At 42.4% G+C, this 16144-nt stretch overlaps 2 protein-coding genes across 3 annotated transcripts in view; one reads left to right on the top strand and one right to left on the bottom strand.

The window, feature by feature from the left end:
• The window catches only part of DNASE2B (deoxyribonuclease 2 beta), a 29052-nt gene that overhangs the window by 7202 nt on the left and 5706 nt on the right, over nucleotides 1-16144 (top strand). Inside the window, exons 2-3 of the mRNA XM_015870377.2 lie at nucleotides 11532-11678; nucleotides 15195-15372. Of these exons, the coding sequence (XP_015725863.1) occupies nucleotides 11566-11678; nucleotides 15195-15372 (291 nt within the window). The 5' untranslated portion in view covers nucleotides 11532-11565. The remainder of the gene's footprint in view (nucleotides 1-11531; nucleotides 11679-15194; nucleotides 15373-16144) is intronic.
• The window catches only part of LOC107317543 (uricase-like), a 24669-nt gene continuing 11141 nt past the window's right edge, over nucleotides 2617-16144 (bottom strand). Inside the window, exons 2-8 of one of the 2 annotated variants that reach the window (XM_032446183.1) lie at nucleotides 10075-10293; nucleotides 9451-9567; nucleotides 9247-9325; nucleotides 6260-6446; nucleotides 5650-5773; nucleotides 5192-5275; nucleotides 2617-4188 (exon numbers count right to left, since the gene is read on the bottom strand). In XM_032446183.1, coding sequence (XP_032302074.1) covers nucleotides 4051-4188; nucleotides 5192-5275; nucleotides 5650-5773; nucleotides 6260-6446; nucleotides 9247-9325; nucleotides 9451-9567; nucleotides 10075-10293 — 948 coding nt within the window. In that variant the 3' untranslated portion in view covers nucleotides 2617-4050. Of the gene's footprint in view, nucleotides 4189-5191; nucleotides 5276-5649; nucleotides 5774-6259; nucleotides 6447-9246; nucleotides 9326-9450; nucleotides 9568-10074; nucleotides 10655-16144 lie in introns of those variants that run through there. The other variant, XM_015870378.2, reaches the window with a different exon arrangement.

Genomic DNA, 16144 nt, shown 5'->3' with positions numbered 1-16144 from the left:
AAGGGAGAGGGGTATGGGTGTGGTGATTTCAGCTAAGTGGGGATAGCGTTCTGTGACAACAAGGAGAAACTCCTGTAACTTCCTGCCTTAGGTAGTTGTCCCGCACTCACTTTGATTTGGCCAAGTGCAGTAGCTGTGGATGCTACAGTGGTAGGAGAGTTGCTTATGTTCCTGGTATTGCGATTTGAAAGGGATGATACCACATGTGTATCTGCTCTATAGGTAAACCTCATGGCATGTGCTATGATAAATAAATGATAAAGCAGCATGATTTCTTGTATAGTTTCTAACCTTTACGCTGTAAAACGTTTATTTAGATATGTGATAGGATTCTGGGGTGTATTAACCATTTTTCTTCCTTTCCCTCATACTGTGCTCTCTTTAGGTATCTGTTTGTTAGCAGGTTTGTGACTCACAGTCCGAATTCTTGTTGCAGTCTTATTGTTAATAGTTTGGTAGCAGCCAGGGATACCTACTGGGAGTAGAGAACTTCTATAAGACTTCAATCAAATACAGAGAATCATCCCTGCCCTGGGGAATTTTAAGGTACAGTCTGTATCAGGCCAGTCAGAGGCTGCAGCTGCAAAATTACACATGAAATTCCTCTAATTATTTTTGTATAGAATTAGATCTACTTACGGGAAGGATTATGTGAGGCAGCTGCCTGTACCTGTCTGTGTATTCCTACCCACCCTGAATTTGTAGAATTGTTGTTGGAGTTTAATATGTAGTGCTATGCTACCAAAGGATGAACTGAATATTCTCTTTTCCTCCATTTGATTGGTTACTTTTCTAGATCTATGGATGATACCAAATTAAAAGATGTTTGCTCCAGTAGTAAAAATCCTTGCTGCAGAACTGTGAGGACTCGTTTGGTGATTACTGAGAACTGTGCTTTCTTTTAAGGTGTTTTAATGACTGTTGTGGTTTAACCCAGCAGGTGGCTACGCACCACACAGTCATTTGTTCAACCCCTTCTTCCAAGGGGGGTGGAAGAGAGAATTGGAGGGAAAAAAAAAACAACAACAACAAATGTGAAGTAGAACTTATGAATTGTTTATTAAGATAGAGAAAAGGATAATAAATAAGACGTGTGTGTGTGTGTATGTATATATATGTATATATACATACCATATATATATATGGTGGATGCTGAGTACTGTGCTTTTTTTTTTTTTTAACATGTTTTAGTGAGCAAGTGAATTGGATTAAAAAACAGCCAGGTTGTATCCTTCTCTGTGAACTGGTTCATACAAATAGTGACCTTACAGAAAGCTCAATGCAAGCATGGAAAGGAGTTTGGAGTATGTTATTCTGAACTGCAACCATTTTTTTTTCCCCTGATCTTTGCTATGGTTTCCTACTGCTCTCTGAGCTTTCTAATGTTGCTCAGAGAGGTTTTGGAGTCTCCTTCTCTGGAGATATTCAGAACCCACCTGGACACTCTTCTGCAACCTGTGCTAAGAACCAGGGGTTTGGACTAGTTGATCTCCAGAGACCCTTTCCAACCCCTGCGGTTCTTTGATTCTCTTTGTGAATGTGACTGTCCTGATTTTGTCCGTTACATACTCATTGCAGTTTCTGTGAGAGAATGGAAAAATCTTTTTAAGAGAGAATGGAGAGTCTGAAAGAGGAAGTAAAAGCCAGATTATTTTTAGCTACCATTCGTCTTTCAGAAAACACAGCTGCTGTTAAGATGAGGAAGTAACTGATGGGCATTACTGGATACCATGTCAGAACTGTGGTTCTAATAGTGTCAGAGCTGTGCAGGGGTTCTGCTTAAAAGCCAGCCTTGTGCTTTGGGTGCTTGGTGTCTGACTGATCATCTGTTACTGGGCGTGAGAGTGACAGTAGTCTCAGTGCTGCAGGTCTCCTTGCTTTCACGCTGAATGAGTGATTTAGAGAGTTTAGAGTGTCCTCCATCTCCTGGAGGCAGCATGAAGGAGCAAAGCAACAGTCAAATCACCTGCCCTGCTACCAGTCAGCATGGGAACAGGGAGCGTACTGCAGCCAAGATCATCCTATTCACTGTCCATGATGGAGACCAAATCTAAAGAAGGTAAAAAGGAATTTGGTCAGGGATTGTGCCCAAATATGTGTTTAAGTCCCATGGTCAGGAATTATTATCCCATTGTGGTCAGATTCTAGTTGTCATATAGAAGATTTGGGCTGCCTCCTATTGTCTAAATACTTACATTGTAAGGAATGTGCCCACATGCATGACTTGGGTTTGCAGAGCTCGATGGGGCTGTACTGAGATGCCTTCTAGGGCTGCTGAGTGCCCATGTGTGCAGAGGTCTATAGAAACTAAGTTACAGGAGTGTATGTGTGCTTTTAGCCACAGAATTACCTAAATCAATAACTAGTTGCTTCTTTGTGCCCTCATTCTTCCAGGAAGGTTAATCCATTGCTACCTTGTAAGCCCACAGATGAAGCACTAACAGTAATGACAAACAGCTTTCCACTTGATACAACTCATTTCTCACCAGGTCGAAGATAAGTTGGTTGTGAAGAGCAGAATAACTGATCTGCTTTGCTTAGAAAAGGGTGACGATTGAGATGTTCAGTATGATCCTCTTTTCCATTTGTTTTTAACAATTGGTAGTGAGCTGTAATTTGAAGCAATGCTGGTCATTTTTTGAGGTGAAACTGTCTGAACTAAAATATTATTCCATACAATGTTTATATGTGTGTATACAAGTAGGAAATTGTTTTATTTCTTATTTCATGAAGAGTCAAGTACTGACTTGTTTGGTTTTTGATATTGCTCTTTATTTGCCCATGAAAGATAAATTAATAAATTATAAGCACCTAAACACAGAAGAAGTAGCAAGACATAAGCCCAAGCCTACAAGTACAATACAAATCAAGTCAAACAAGGTAAGAATGCACATCCCCAGTAAAACCTATCAGTGTCACTAATGAAGCTTTCAGAATCAACAAGTGACCAAAGAACAGCAGATCTGGGGCAGATTCACTCTGTGGTATCATTTGCTCTGTTATTTCTGAGGTGTTGTCTCAGGATTCTGAATAGCACCTTCTTTTTACATCTGTTAATCCTATTCACTAAGGCAAGTTCCTGTCATGGGATATGGTGCAGGACGTGTTCTTCAGTTTTCAGTGTTCCTGAATGTAGCCTCTATACTCAGAGGAACACTGCAGTGTCTCTAAACTGAGGAGACACAAAGGCAACCAATCTGCATTTTTCAGAAATAACTTTGGATGCTTCCAATTGGATTTGAAGTCCCTGTCACATGGAGTTCTGTGACAGTGGTACTTAGAGAAAATGAAAGCAGTGGTTAGAAGCTGTTAGAAGTTGAGCAGGATTTCTATTGCAAATGTGGTAGGTGCAGTTTCTGAGATGAGAACTGCCAGTTCTGTAGTTTTATCTCAATGCATCCTTTATTTCTGTCTCTTCCTAAGAATAATAAGGTTACTTTGGTTGATTCCTGCCTGCTCAAAAGTAATAGTGAGATTATTAGACCAAAGAAAACTAATTAAAATTACAGAGATAGCCCAAATCCTCAAACACCTCAATGATTAATATAGAAGTAACTATAAAGTAACTCTATATTCTGATGAATAGCAGCAGCAGCCATGCAGTCAAAACACATGCAGAGAAATTAGTAAGCAGCTGTAACTAGTCATGCTGCACAGAAGATATTCTAGATTCTTGGTTTTTTTTATTATTTCCTTCACAAAGAAATCAACGTCTGACTGATTCTACATTTGGTTGTTGGGTCAGAACTTCAGCTCTCCAGATCAGTGTGGCATCAAGGGCTTGTCACAGGTTACATCAGTGAAACATCTGGTATTGTGCCTGTATAACCATTTTACTTAAGGAATATGAATAGACAGTATACAGAGTTGCTTATTTTGTGTATCAAAAACATGTTAACGATTGTCAAATTCATTAAGTCTGGGAATAGCTGATTTAGAAATTGACTATAATGTTTCCAGCTGGGATTTTTGAAAGAATTTAGGGGGCTCCTATCTGCAAATCACACTGAGTTCCAGGGAGATACTTTGATATATCTGAATTTCTGAAGTTTACTTTCCCTGGGAAGCAACCAGTCCAAAACGACTTTGCTTCTCATCTTTCATCATGTGGCTTTGTGCTTCTAAGTACTTCTTTCTGCCAAGTGTGCAAGCACAGGAGCCATAGGGAGTTTCCACTGGAACCAGAACCTGTGGAGAAGGAGTACAGATGTCATTCCTGAGACAAGGATGTGTCATTACCACCACAGTAGAAACTGCAACTATTCCCCTTTCAAAATCATGCCTTAGTCCATTACATTCTTTTTCTGGACCTCAATGGTAGATTTTGTCATCTCAAATGAAAGTGGCTTTGTAACGTCCCTGCAAAAGAGGCCGAAAGTAGTATAGGATGGTAGGATAATCACAATGATTTGAAAGGAAGGCCAGAGTATAAACAGCCTATGGACCACTGACCAGTCAAAACAACAACTCTAATATGAAGTAACCAAGTTTCTCTCTGTCAAGTGAGGATAACAGGACAAACTTTCAGTTGGACCTGTCTAGCAGCCAGAGCAGCTGTGGAAGAAGGAGCATATACATTGCAGCCCCTTTGTCTGTCACTCTGCTTGATGATAGGTTTATACCTTGTCTGCTTCTGGACCATCCTGCTTTGGTTCCTAATGACTACAGAACTATTCCTTCACTGCTGTCTTAGAGTTCTGGTCTTCTGTCTTCTAGAGATAAGTCAATGGCTTTGGCTAACTTGCTTGTAACCTCACAGCACCAAGGTTCCTCACTGGCCTCAGCAGTGCCGCCAATGGAGTAGAAAGAAAAAGAAGAGCCATATTGTACTGGCATTTCAAATTGCATGGTCATGTGGAAGGATGATGAGACTAATTCTACTTGGTTAAAACTGCACAAGTTGATATTATTGCTAAAAGTGTAGTGCAATAAAAATGTGTGATTTCTTTCAGACATATGTTGTGGATCTCTCCGATCTCCAAAGCATTTTCCTGTGCTTAGCAACATAAGAAGGCAATCATTCTTCTCCTGTAGTTAGTGTAGAGCACCCTTAGAGGTAAGGTAACTCCTCTCTTACTGGGGCTGCAGGGGAGAATTTCTTCCCTTTAATTCTGTTCTATACAGAGATGCTGCTGTGCTTCACAGCTGCGTATTTATAGAGCAATACTGAAAAACTGGAGCATTTACTTACTTCTTTGTCATTGGTACAGCCTAGTGCCTTCATGTCTACCACATTATAGAAATTGTTGTTCAGGATGACTTCTATGATCTGTACCTGAAAATATGAAAACAGAGCAATGAATCATCACGTTTCTCAGCCAACAGCCTAGTGATGTTTTTCCTCGGTGTGAAGAAAACAGAGCAACACCTACCTTCTCCAAACTATGTACAGCTGTTCTAGTGTTCCTTTCACCCTTACTCATGTCCTGCCAAGCATGCAGCAGTATTCTCCCCCATGATGTTCATAGCTGATAAGCAGAAATTCTCAGGACTGAACTTGTGAGAGTATTTATAGTTTTTCAGATCGTTTAGCTGTACCACCAAGCAGTTCCATCTTTGAACTGCCAGAGGTTCATTTTGGACCTCTCGAAGGACCAATTAATATTCACTACTGTTCAAGTAAAGCATCGACAGAAAGAAAGATGATACCTGTGGCACTCGAGAAAGGATGCACATCTGGATGCAGTTGACCGTCTTCTGGTAAGAGGGTGAATATTCCCCACAGTCAGGAGGCCCTGAGAAGGCCTCAAGGATGCATTCCCGGACTTTGGCCCTAGAGGTAAAGCACATTCTTACAAAATATCTGTCTAAATCTGTTTTACTGAGTTTATTTTCTTTCTACTTTTCTCTGTCTTTTCTGACAGGTTTGTCAGAAAAAGCACATGAGATTTCACAGAAGATCAGTGTATTTGTCCTGTTTCCTCCCAGCTCCTCTCTTGCCAACTCTTTACTTGCCACCAAATGTTTTGTTAAAAGTACTTAAGAAATGAGTTGTGAAGCTGTTCTCTTAAATTGTTCTGAATTGATTTACAGACTTTCCATTTAAATCCTGCTGGCTGATGAACCAGTGGAGACAGAAGCTGATTTAGCCCCAGGGATTGCCTTTTGCCCCAGTACTGAATGCTTAGAGCCTCTGCTGAGACCGAGGGGAGCAGCTAGTGCTCAGCAGCTGCAGGTCTGGCCCTTACCCTGCTGTGATGCAGAGAGGGACTTTGGGATCAAAGATTGGGTGATAAATATTATTCAACTTTATATATACCATATGCAGTCAAAGTCAAAATCTCTGCATTCGCCGTATGACCACTTGCAGAAGAGCTCTCCACACAAAATCCTGTCATTCCTTTCAGGAAGAGTGGTGTGTTCATTTTTATAGAAGCCTTCAAATCCAGACTGTGTGGTCTTCATAAGTTTCAGATCTTTAATTCCAGCAAAGACAACCAGAGGACCTGTGAGCCAAAAAAGTGAGATAACATGAGGCCTTTCCAGGCATACAGAAAGGATCTCTGCTTGTGCTCTTGTAGTAGTGGTTCTAGAGCCATCAGGTAGTGACTACTCCAAGACCTGCACATTTCTGCTGCAAGGCTAACTACTTCTAAAAGTTATTTTCTGTGCACTGATGTTAGCAAGAAGGCAAGAAGCAAGATAGAAACCACTTGAATTGGAGCTCAGTTTAGAAAGAAGAGAATCGTGTTGAGTGATCTGCAATGGAGAACTGAGGACACCTCTCACTTCCTTGGAGCTGGAATGTATATCAAGTAGGGTCTTACTGATGATAATTTAGGGACCACTACTTGCTCAAAAGGGAAATGAAATGGGCTACTGGTGCTGTGATGCACAGGAGAGGTAAGGGAGGCTTTTTCTAACAACATGGAGCAGTGTTGAAAGGTAGGTTACACAAAGACTGGAAGCCTCAGCCAGAAATTCCCTTTACATATCCATGCTGTTGTGTTTTGCAACAAAAAAATCCTTTTTCCTAAGAACGAGAGGGCAAGGAGCCAATGCAAATGCTTGCAGTTCAGCTAATTAGCAGGAACTGGCACTGATACAGATACCACCCACAGGTTCAAATTGACAGTGTTTTCCTTGTAGCCACTATTTATAAAATGAGCTGTTGCAGATCAATGCTACATGGGCGGTTTATAATTTTCTAAAGACCTAACAGTTGTGTCCTGAACATTTTCTTCTATCATTTTGGATGGCAGCTAAAAAAAAATCCATGTGGTCAATCACTTAGATTACACCAAACTGATAACTGAAAATTTCACTGACCAGAGCTGCCAAAAATGCAAATTCAGAAAAGAGGAACTTTACACCATGCAGACTTACCCAGAGCCTATATAGATGGTCACTGGCTGAAGCCTATGCTGCTGCTTTGTGCTCTTCATACATACACTACCTAGTTCAAAGTTAATCTCTGAGTAAGCCTGGCACATAGTAATCCTGCCTTTGACTTGGAGGATTGACACATTTTGTCCTTAAACTGCCTTTGAAGACAGGAGCATATAAACAGGAGGGGGAACAGCTGTTTATGAGGGTGGATAGTGATAGGACAAGGGGGAAGAGTTTTTAACTGAGGCAGGGGAGGTTTAGGTTAGATATTAGGAGGAAGTTTTTCACCAGAGGGTGGTGAAGCCCTGGAGCAGGTTGCCCAAGGAGGTTGTGGATGCCCCATCCCTGAAGGCATTCAAGACCAGGCTGGATGTGGCTTTGAGCAGTCTGGTCTAGTGGATGACAACTCTGCACATAGCAGAGGGTTTTGAAATGAGATGATCTTTGAGGTCCTTTTCAACCTAGGCCATTCTATGATTCTATGAAGGTTATACTGAAAGTAATTTTGCTGTGATAGATATTTCCAAATGACATGACTTTTTAGAATGTTTTGTTTGTTTGTTTGTTTGTTTGTTTTGTTTAATACATTGTTACAGGATATGATTAAAACTGTATTTCATCTATTTCTTTTCTTGTTTACATTCATCATTGCTTTTTGAATGGGTCCAGGAGGATCTATTACTTTGACTGCATTTCTCCATTTTTACTAAAGCTTTACAGGATCTAAAGATTTATCTGCCTGATATCGTTGAACAGAATATACTGGAATTTGTTCAGATCTTGATGACTTCATTGCTCAGATATAAGATACTTGGATACTAATGTAATGCAAATACTATCAGTGTACCTTGAAATATCTCACATTCAAAAGTATACTGTTGTTTGAAAAAGCTGCTCGCAACAAGTGCTTTAATGAAATGCTGGCTGGCTGGCTGACTAGAGCTATAACACCTAGACAAAGTTTTTAGAGCCGGATGGCCCTGTGCTTTCAGAAGCTTTTGTGCTTTTGCAGTTTTTCAGTTGTCTGACAGCAACACCGCTGGGAGTTGGAATCAATGATCTCTAGAGACTCCTTCCAACCCCTGCAATTCTGTGATTAATTTGCTTCTGATGTTTTCATGTTTTAAAAAATTCTGAGCCTCCAATCATTTGAAATAATACAGGGAAAACAAAACCAAAATCAAAAAGCTTTTAATTCTATTAAGCTTCACAAGTCTTATTTTAATGATGAGTAAAGTGCTAAAATGCGGGGTTAAGAGAGAAATAAATGTCTGTGTCTGGCTGCTAGGTGCATAAGAGGATGCTAAAGATAGAGAAGGCTCACTTGTAAGGAGAATAAAAGGGAGTTGAAAATCTTCCAATTATTGTTCACCCAAGCAGCGAATCCTGAAGAAACAGCTGAAGGGCTACATGAAGGAAAGACTAAGAAGGAAAGGCAGTTTCTTCAGAAAGCCTTTATAAAGGATTTTTTATTATTATTATTATTTTCCCTCTTTAAAAGCTGAAATTACAAAATTCAGTTCATATACTGGAAGCAGAAGCTTCTCAAGAAAGCATAAAGGTTTTTTTCTTAGTTTTTTTTTGGAAGATAAAATGAATGATATCAAGGCTGACCAAAGTGCAGTAGTTGTCAACATTACTGTGAACGTAAGAAAATATCATGCCAAAAGGCACTGGAAACCTGCATGGGCTTTTTTCTGCAGGAATACGGGGCCGATACTCAGCTGTTCTTTAGCTGCCTCTCAGCGACCAAGGACTACATAATTAGACAGTAAAATTATTCCTTGGTTTAGACCTCTGGAGAGGTTTTCTTATGCTATAATCCCTGCCACAGCTTTTGCTGTCCCTACAGCCACCTTCTGTCATCAGCAGAAATATTTACAGAGAAGCAGGGGAAACAGCAAAGTCTTTTCTCACCGTTCCGGCACTGCTCAGCTTCGCAAAAGCGAATCCCATCAGGAACGAGTATGAATGAGTGGATGTGGGGAACGCCATTCTAAAATGCAGAGCAGATGTGTGAGTTAAAATGCAGAAAGCATCACCTTAACAGGAAAACAGAGGCTAAGAGTGTGATAAATGACTCCAGCATGAGCCAACAGAATGCATTAGTATTGCAGATACCTGGTATTGACGTTGCCATGGTACTTCCTGAATGTAGGTTTTGACGTATGCCACTTGGCAAAATGTTGTCATGAAGTGTTTGCAGATATCTATAGCAAATTGTTCTATACTTGAAATCTAAAGCAGCAAAGAATAGTATTAGAATGAAGCAATTACATCACATACAAGAGCAGATTATTCTAGTTGTAAATATTTAGGGAGGTTCAATATTAAAAATACAGATTTCTTTCAATTCTGGCTCTGCACATGGCAAGCCTACTTGTTTGATCAGTTTGCAGCAAATGCTGCAATAACCCTCCAGATCCAGCTCAAAATCTCCCATTCTGCAGTTTGGGAGCTGGAGTCCCTGGGCTGAGAGCAGCTACTGCAGAAGCCTTATGCACTGAGGATGTAATGCTGAAATGATCACAGCAATATTCTGGTTCAGTTTCACAGGCTAAACGTGGGATTTCATTAAAAGAGAGAGATTTTCTTTACAGTAGGAGGGACTGAGGGAGGCAAGAGCACAGTTAACAGAGTTAAGAGTCTAAGCTACTTAGAGTCCTTCTGTTTAAAATGCTGCATATCAAATGCTTCCCAGTGAAGAGACAAGAAAAGCAATGATGGCTAAAAAGTAAAAGATACCCCATTTTTTTTGGCCAACACCAGGACAATATTCTTAATGGTGTCTGTAGGTATCACAAAAGAATTGTTTCCATCCAGATACTCATGAGCAGAAGTCAGACGGAGATGCGTGCACACTTCCACTTCTTTAACAAAGTGCTTCTTCCCTTCTCTGTGGAGGCGAAGGAACTTGATTGTGTTCTTGCCATATTCACAGTTGAGGACTTCTATATCCTTAATCTGAAGGGAAAACACACATGCTATAGTTGTAACACAACTCGCCAGAGGCATTAGTTACACTTAGGCAGTGAAATGTTCATTCTTTTATTTTTGTGATTAGCTGTGATAATGATAGATAGGTCATGGTAGAGGGAAGATGATAGATAGATGATAGATGATAGAAGGAAGAATGTCTTTATGAGTAGCAACTACAACAGAATTTAGAATGTTTCTTGTGGGCCAGATCATTTAGCAGATCGCGCACAGAGCTGCAGGGGCATTGAAGCAAAGCTTCAGAGCAGGGCAGGCAGGTGGCTTTGTGAGCAGGCACAACTCCCAAACAAAGAATAAAGGCAGCTGTCATGTCCTTGATGACTTTTGTTTTCTGTTGCCCCATCTGTGCACGCTGTGGTTCCCCAGAGAAAGAAGGAAAGGAGGGCTGGGCTGCTTGAAAGCATTTTGTTAGAACTGGATTCCAGCCCTGATTGCTCATGAAAGGGATCAGAAGCAAGTCTGAGCAGCAAAATTCAGCTCTCAATTCACACTTCTAAAATCCTAGCTTTCTGGGAACATAGTTTTTGTTTGCGTTAAGCCCTAACTGCTTTTATCCGGCTTTGGTCAAATGCAGCCCAACTTGCACAGCTGCTGCCCCGCTGGAGGCACTGCAATGGGAGGAACAGAAAAATATAGGGGGGTCATGGGGTTTTCTTTTCTGCTAAAACATCCAGCACTGACTGTAGAAGACTTTTCCCAAGGCTGACATGTCCCATACCTGATATTAACTTCTTCCAGTGCAAGTGTAACAGGGAAGGAGATTATTTTCAAGACTCAGTTCAATTCCTTTGTCTTGAATTTTTTCCTAAGAGAAATGCTAATGCATTTAAAAGGGACTTTAAAAACCTTATTAACCAACTGGAAGTGAATTGCTGTGGCTCGGAGGCTTTTGTTGCCATCAGTCTCAGCAGGCTCAGTGCCCATGGGCAAATGGAGGAATAGAGCTGAACTGGGGGCTTGGCACCACACCAGGCCAGGAATGGTGCAAACACTGAGCTCACTGCAGAGGCTGCATGAAAAAAACAAGAGAGGAAAAAGTGGGTTTGTTTTGCCTGTCTGAAAACTGAGGTTTTTCAGGTAGTTGCACAAGATTGACGAGTGTCACGTTGCCATACTTCTGCCCGGACTGATGTGGGCAAGCTTCCAGCTGATCCTGGGGGCGTTCACCAGCAGCCTGAGGAAACGCGGGTGACTTCTGCTTTCAGAGCCTGCCCTGCGCTCACTGTGCCACACACGGAGATGACTGTGATCTCAGCGTGGTGCAGCCCTACTCTGCTGCTGCTTCTCTTCTCCCCAGCCCTGTGGGCAGCAGAGATTTCCTGCAGGAATGAAGATGGGGAGGCAGTGGACTGGTAAGTAAGCACCACACATGGGAGGGAAAGCTGGATGAGTAAACAATGCCTAAAATTACACTGGGCAAAGTAGGTGGGTCACTGGGAAGTAATGCATAGTAATCACTGGTTTAATCCTGCTTGCCTCTAAGTAGCTGAATTTTGCATTTGGAAAACCTGGGCTAAGTTACTGAAAGGTGATTTCATTCCATGGAACCAACCACACTGCTCTGTTATGACTAACTGCAAAATAATGACAGGTTTGTGCAGCGTTCGTGTCTGATGATCAAAGTCAGCCTCACCTGTGTTCTAGTGCCAGCACCACAACTGCCTGCAGCAGCTCTGCTGGGGAAATGCGCACACCCTGCCCAGATCTCACTGATGGCCCCTGGTCACACAGGGGAGCTGAGGCCCAGTCGCCTCCCGAGTGGGCTGGGAGAGGCACAAGGAGGACAAGGCAGCCATGGTTATGTGGGAAAGCAGTGTTTGGCAGCAGTCAGCCAGCACTTAAGTGCCAAGTGATTAACTGGATTAATGCACCTTGAAGATGAAAGACACGAAGTGTAATCACATAACAGCCAATCAAGAGCAAAGGCTCTTAAAAAGAAAGAAAGAAAGGGAAAAAAGCACTGAAGCCTCTGAAAGATAAATATCAACCACTTTAAAATAAGAGTGACAGAGCAGCAATTAGTTTGGATATGAGCGATAGAGGAGGTGGTGCTGCTCTGTACCACCACCCTCACACGTGGCTCATCAGAGGCTCCCAAGCACAGGCAGCGTGCTGCTCACATCCAGCTCCTGATGGACTGGCCCAGCCCCATCCCGCTTAGCAATGCACTTCCAGATAAAGTCATTTTTTGGGAATCAGAATCTGAGTTGGTGCAGCCAGCCAAGAAATCGATGATAAGAAAAATTTCATTTCTCAGCAAAACAAAGATTCTTTTCAGAGTGAGTTGGGGCCTCCTGCGGGCCCTAATCCCTTCTGACAGAAGAGGTAGGGAGAAGAGGGGGGATCTTCCAAATGTACCATGACCTGATAAAAGAGAAACTTGCCTGTCAGCATGGTCATGCTTGTTTATTGACAAACATCGTCTGCTTCTTCCTGATTCTGGAGTCAGTTGCTATGAAGCAGAACTGAAACTGCTGAGAAAAGCTTCCTCTTAACTAAAGGATGTCAACACCCTTTCAAACAAACACAGCTTTTCTTTTTTATTATTTTCACTTAGCAAGAGCTGTATGTGAGTCTCTGCCGTTCAGTGGCTTCCTGCTGCAATGCTCTATAATTCCTTAATACTAGTACTCACACACCTTTCCTTTGCTGCTGGACTGAAGGGATCATTTCCCTTATCTGATCCAATCCCTTCATGGAAGTGCCCAAGGCTGGGTGGGAGGGGGCTTTGGGCAACCCAGGTTACTGTGAGGTGCCCTGCTGGAGGACAGCTAGATCTGTAAGGTCCCTTCCAACTCAAACTATGCTATATGAATCTGTGCTCCCTCCTGCAAGCTCCCTTGGCTTGCATGCAGTTCCTCCCTACCATCAGTGGTAGGGCTGGCGATGGCTACAGGTGCTGTTCCACCTGGGAGGTCACCTCACCGCTGCATGCACACAGCTCATGGCCCCAGGCCTGCTGCCCTTAAGAGGGCAAAGCTCTCTACCTTATTGGCCCAAGCTCACTGCACTCCTTGGGAATCATTTTGTGCACACAGAGCCAAAGATTCAAGCCAGGGCTATGCATTTTTTTTTAATAGGATGGGGGAAAAAGAAGAGATCAAAGATGCGACTGCTTCTAGTAACTCATTGCTTACTCAAAGCAAACACCGTGACTGTGTTAATCAGATTCTTTGCTCTTAACGACTTTGCTTTTTCCTGATTGTAAGGAAAGTAAATTCAGTCCACTCCCATAGCACTTTAATACTTTAAACTCTTGAGAAACTTTCTGTGCTCAGTTAGCAGTGAGGACTTTTATCCAGCTTCAATTGCTGAGGCACTCAGCTGTTAGGTCGAGTGCTCAGCTCACCTGGGAGTGGGCATTCCTGTAAGCACGTATGTCAGCTGCAGGGCTGTAAACATGGGGAGAGCACTGACCTTCCAGAACGTTTTGAAGGAGTTTGGGAAGGCTTCAGGCAGCAGTTCTTGGCTCAGCTCCTACCTGTAGAACTACTACTATTTGTCTTCTTCCCAAACCCTCATTGCAAATGGCTGCAGCTTCTCAAATAGGAAATGTTCTCACCAGACCTTCCCTGCAAATACCTGATTCACCTTCTCCTGGAACATCCCTCAGACAGTGGGGATGAGGGTGATCACCAGCATGGTGTGTGCTTTCCTCAGCCTCTATGTGTGCCCTTCCCCTGGACTAAATATTCTTTTGGGGCTTTTACCTGCTCTCTTTTTCTTTTCTTCTTTTTTTCTTTTTAAAACCAACTGTACTTTATCTGGGCAGGACCTACTCCTCCTGACATACTCAAAGTGTTAAGTGCAGTCAGACTGCATTACTGGTAAGTACCATACGTAGGACTGAAAATAATGCCACTCAGTTCTTACTATTGACATAAATAACAAATTGCTTAAGCAGAGCATTCAAAGCAATTAATTAGATTGTAATTAATCCCATAGTCTTTTGCACTAGGAAAACCTTTTCTTCATCAGAGACACTAGTAGGAACAGACCCATTTACCAACAGTGTCAAGTTCGCTGCAATTTTTAAGAGATTTGTGCTTCTTACTAATTGTTTGTAAATATTCCACTTGCAACAGCTCAGCAGAATGTGAGTCTGCTGTTGAAGGATTGTATTTAAACATGGTTTTGTGCTTATTTATATGTATATGTGAAGATGTGGAATTATATAATTTTATGATTTAATAGTGTAATTATGACTCATATAAATAGAAAATTTCTATTTGTATAGAATAAGAAATTGTTGGTAAGAGTTACCCATGTTGACCAAGAGAATGACAGACTGAGTTTGGGAGCTGAAGTTCAGGCTCAGCCTTTTGCTGTTTACCAGAGCCAGGATCAAGCAACATGGATTTGGTGGCTACATAGGATGCCAGAGGATGTCCCCACAATGTGCATCCCTGCATAGGTTTCCCTGCTGCATCTCCCTGATGCTGAGGTCACAGTTCAGTCACTAAAATGCCAGGCAGAGTACGTCCAGCCTTGTCCTCTCAGCAGCCTTTGTGCCCAGGGTGAAAACCCCATAAACATGCAAGACAGAGTTCTGCTCAAAGAAGCTCACATTCACATTTTAGCTGTAGGAGGGAAGTGGGTGCAGTGGGGGAAATCTAAGACTAGTTATTCTGGGGTACTGACAGCAGTGTGGCTTTAGCAAGGATAGTTTGGTGCTGGCTCAGCCTCTTCGGAGAAGCAGACTGAAGGTGCCTGTAGGGACATGGTGCTGCTGGCTCCAGACTGTTAGCACTGGTGCCCCTGTGCAGGTGACCCTCTGGTTGTGTTGGTCTTTACATGCTCGTGGGGGAGGAAAGATGGACCTATGCATTCAGATAGAGAAAAACAAAGTCTGCTTGTCACTGCTGCAGGTTTGCTCTGTACAAGCTGCCAAAGCACACCAAAGGAGATGGCACAGGGCTGGGCCTGGAGTACATGTACATGGACAGCCTGGCACAGCAGTGGCAGCCTGGCAGGTACCTTGTCAACATGACGCAGGGTGCTCTGGGACAGACACTGGGGCAGCTCTACAAAGCATACGAGTCCAAGGTAAGTGAGGTTTAATTGCTGTGTTGCTAGCATGTCTACTTGATGCTACATGCAAATTAAGTTAAACCAGCCAAAATAAGCATGCAGGGCTATAGCCAGACCTGACTGACTAGATCTGCTAATATGTATCAGGGTGAGCATACTGGTGGCTTGGTAGATCATTTGCAGTTCTGGCTACAATTAGAATCATAGAATTGTTTGAGTTGGAAGGGACCCCTAAAGGTCAGCTAGCCCAACTCCCCTGCACTGAACAGGGACACCTACAGCTTGATCAAGCACTCAGAGCCTCGTCCAGCCTGACATTGAAGGTCTCCAGGAACAGTGCATCCACTGCCTCTCTGGGCATCCTGCTCCAATACCCTTGTTGTAAAGAGCCTTTAATTATGTTCCTTCTATCCAAAGTTAGAAGTTACCCTATAAATTTCTAGTTGAGCCTTTTGCACACTTGAAGTATTGTCCATCAAATAAATGAATGTTGGTGCACAGTCCCCATGGCTTTATTTCTGCGATTTCTGTTGAAATCTTTCTGGCTGAAGCACAGAGCTGGCTGTCAGCTCAGCTCAGCCCACCACTGTCTACTGAAGACCATCCTCAGCCCTCCCAGCTGCATGAGTTTCAAGCTCCACTTTAGATCAAATTTGGGTTTTGCTGTTGCCTTCTGACTGCTTCACCAATAATGATTTCTTTTTCTACTCAGAAACTTCCTTTATACAAGTGTGATTATAAAATACCACAAGATCTGCCCCTGGTTGTTTTTTAGCATCTACACTTT

Source organism: Coturnix japonica, chromosome 8 (assembly GCF_001577835.2).
Source record: "Coturnix japonica isolate 7356 chromosome 8, Coturnix japonica 2.1, whole genome shotgun sequence".
NCBI classification, from domain to species: domain Eukaryota; kingdom Metazoa; phylum Chordata; class Aves; order Galliformes; family Phasianidae; genus Coturnix; species Coturnix japonica.
The sequence above is the reverse complement of the archived record's forward strand: the minus strand, read 5'-3'. Positions and strand labels throughout refer to the sequence as shown.